This window comes from Oncorhynchus masou, chromosome 29 (genome assembly GCF_036934945.1).
Source record: "Oncorhynchus masou masou isolate Uvic2021 chromosome 29, UVic_Omas_1.1, whole genome shotgun sequence".
In the NCBI taxonomy this organism is placed as follows: domain Eukaryota; kingdom Metazoa; phylum Chordata; class Actinopteri; order Salmoniformes; family Salmonidae; genus Oncorhynchus; species Oncorhynchus masou.
Genome location: NC_088240.1, coordinates 15,522,214 through 15,524,713, shown reverse-complemented (window position 1 = coordinate 15,524,713; position 2,500 = coordinate 15,522,214). Strand labels below are relative to the sequence as shown.

The 2,500-nt window shown below is 51.0% G+C and overlaps 1 protein-coding gene across 1 annotated transcript in view; it reads left to right on the top strand.

The window, feature by feature from the left end:
• impg2a (interphotoreceptor matrix proteoglycan 2a) overlaps positions 1-2,500 on the top strand; it is a 7,867-nt gene that overhangs the window by 409 nt on the left and 4,958 nt on the right. The window contains exons 2-4 of the mRNA XM_064944707.1: positions 1-1,378; positions 1,605-1,859; positions 2,011-2,230. The exon at positions 1-1,378 is cut by the window's left edge and continues 274 nt beyond it. Coding sequence (XP_064800779.1) covers positions 1-1,378; positions 1,605-1,859; positions 2,011-2,230 — 1,853 coding nt within the window. The remainder of the gene's footprint in view (positions 1,379-1,604; positions 1,860-2,010; positions 2,231-2,500) is intronic.

Genomic DNA, 2,500 nt, shown 5'->3' with positions numbered 1-2,500 from the left:
AGTGGAGGTCCCTGAGGAAGAGGAGGTAGAGGAGGAAGTAGTGGAGGTCCCTGAGGAAGAGGTGGTAGAGGAGGAATTAGTGGAGGTCCCTGAGGAAGAGGTGATAGAGGAGGAAGCAGTGGAGGTCCCTGAGGAAGAGGTGATAGAGGAGGAAGCAGTGGAGGTCCCTGGGGTAGAGGAGGAAGTAGTGGAGGTCCCTGAGGAAGAGGAGGAAGCAGTGGAGGTCCCTGAGGAAGAGGAGGAAGCAGTGGAGGTCTCTGATGAAGAGGAGGTAGAGGAGGAAGCAGTGGAGGTCCCTGATGAAGAGGAGGTAGAGGAGGAAGCAGTGGAGGTCCCTGATGAAGAGGAGGTAGAGGAGGAAGCAGTGGAGGTCCCTGGGGAAGAGGAGGAAGCAGTGGAGGTCCCTGATGAAGAGGAGGTAGAGGAGGAAGCAGTGGAGGTCCCTGGGGAAGAGGAGGAAGCAGTGGAGGACCCTGATGAAGAGGAGGTAGAGGAGGAAGCAGTGGAGGTCCCTGGGGAACAGGAGGAAGCAGTGGAGGTCCCTGATGAAGAGGAGGTAGAGGAGGAAGCAGTGGAGGTCTCTGAGGAAGAGGAGGTAGAGGAGATAGCAGTGGAGGTCTCTGAGGAAGAGGAGGTAGAGGAGATAGCAGTGGAGGTCTCTGAGGAAGAGGTGGTAGAGGAGATAGCAGTGGAGGTCTCTGAGGAAGAGGAGGTAGAGGAGGAAGTTGTGGAGGTCTCTGATACTGCAGAGGTTCTAGAAGAAGAAGCTGAACCCTCAGAAAACCTTGAGTATTACATCCTAGAGACAGACACCATAGAAGAGTTGGAGGAAGTGAACCCTGCCTTTGTCCCTGTGGAAACGATGGAAGATCCCGAGCCAGCGGAGAGCCTTAATGTCCCCGAGAATGCGATGGAGACTGTGCCCCCAGATGAGCCTGAAGAAGAGGCTAACGAGGTGTTGGGTCATCCAGAAATATCAGGATATGGAGAGGAAGTTAAGAGCTTAGAGGAGGGACCAATCATCGAGGAGCCAGTAACTGGAGAGGATGCCTTGGAGGTGGAGGAAGAGGTGGCAAAAGAAGAAGTGGTGATGGAACTTCTGGACATGACTGAGACCTCGGTGGAGGACCTGGTAGAAGATGAGATTATGTTGGTCGACGAGGCTGTTCCAGAGGCCTCTTACCCTACCACTCTTTCTGCAGAGAAGGAGTCGCCCTTCACCCAAGTCTCTGATCCCATAGTAGAAGAAGAGGCAACAGAGGCCACAGGCCTATCCGCAGCCCCAGAACCGGAGGCAGAAGCAGAGGACCAGGGGGTCACCCCAGCTCTCACACCTGCCAAGTATTACCCTGGCCCAGACATTTCCATCACTCTGGAGGTAATAAAAGATGATGGAGAGATGATGGTTGTAATGGGCATTAGTCAGGACCCTGAGTTTTTCCTGTCTGAGTGACCATGTAACCTGACTAGGAAAAACTCCCCTTGTTATGGTACTTTACTTAGTCTATTCATTTGTTAGTGCAGACATTTCCTTGTTGTATCATAAAAGCTACCAAATGTTGTTCCACATTGACCAATGAATTGTTTCATGTCTGTTAAACCAGCTGCAGACGATCGACCCTGTGACAGACTATGACCTGGTCCCCTTCGGTGGCACCAACCAAACAGAGGAGGGAAGCAGCGGGTACCCCTCTGGAGGGGTACATGGTGTGGACCACAGCGTTGCCATGCCAATCAACCCTGGGCGGGCGCTGATGGTGTTCTTCAGTCTGAGGGTAACCAACATGAAGTTCTCAGATGACCTCTTCAATAAGAGCTCCACGGAATACAAGGCCCTGGAACAAAGGTTCATAGAGCTGGTGAGCTATTCATTTTAACCCATTATTCCCCCTTTCCCCCTGTAGACAATTTGAAATAGATGTTTTACTTGGTGTTATACTATATGTAGAGGGTGCGCTCTCTCTGTATCTCTCTCTCTCCATCCCCCTGTCCCTCCCTGCCCCCCTCTAGCTGCTCCCCTACCTCCAGTCCAACCTTAGTAACTTCCAGAACCTGGAGATCCTAAACTTCCGGAACGGGAGTATTGTGGTCAACAGCCGGATGAAGTTCGGGAAGCCGGTACCTCGCGGCGTCAACAACGCAGTCTACCTGATCCTGGAAGACTTCGCTAACACAGCCTACAAGACCATGAACCTGGCCATCGACAAGTACTCACTGGATGTAGAGTCAGGTAAGGTTGACAACTACCACATATTTCACCAGAGACACAACGGAGGGTTCCTAATTATTCCTAGGCACTCCTCCTTTTGGTTTTGGGGAGTTCAAATGCATTAAAATGTGCATATCCACATGGATTGTCAGTTAAAAGCATGACACATGGATTGTCAGTTAAAAGCATGGCACATGGATTGTCATTTAAAAGCATGGCACATGGATTGTCAGTTAAAAGCATGGCACATGGATTGTCAGTTAAAAGTATGGCACATGAATTGTCAGTTAA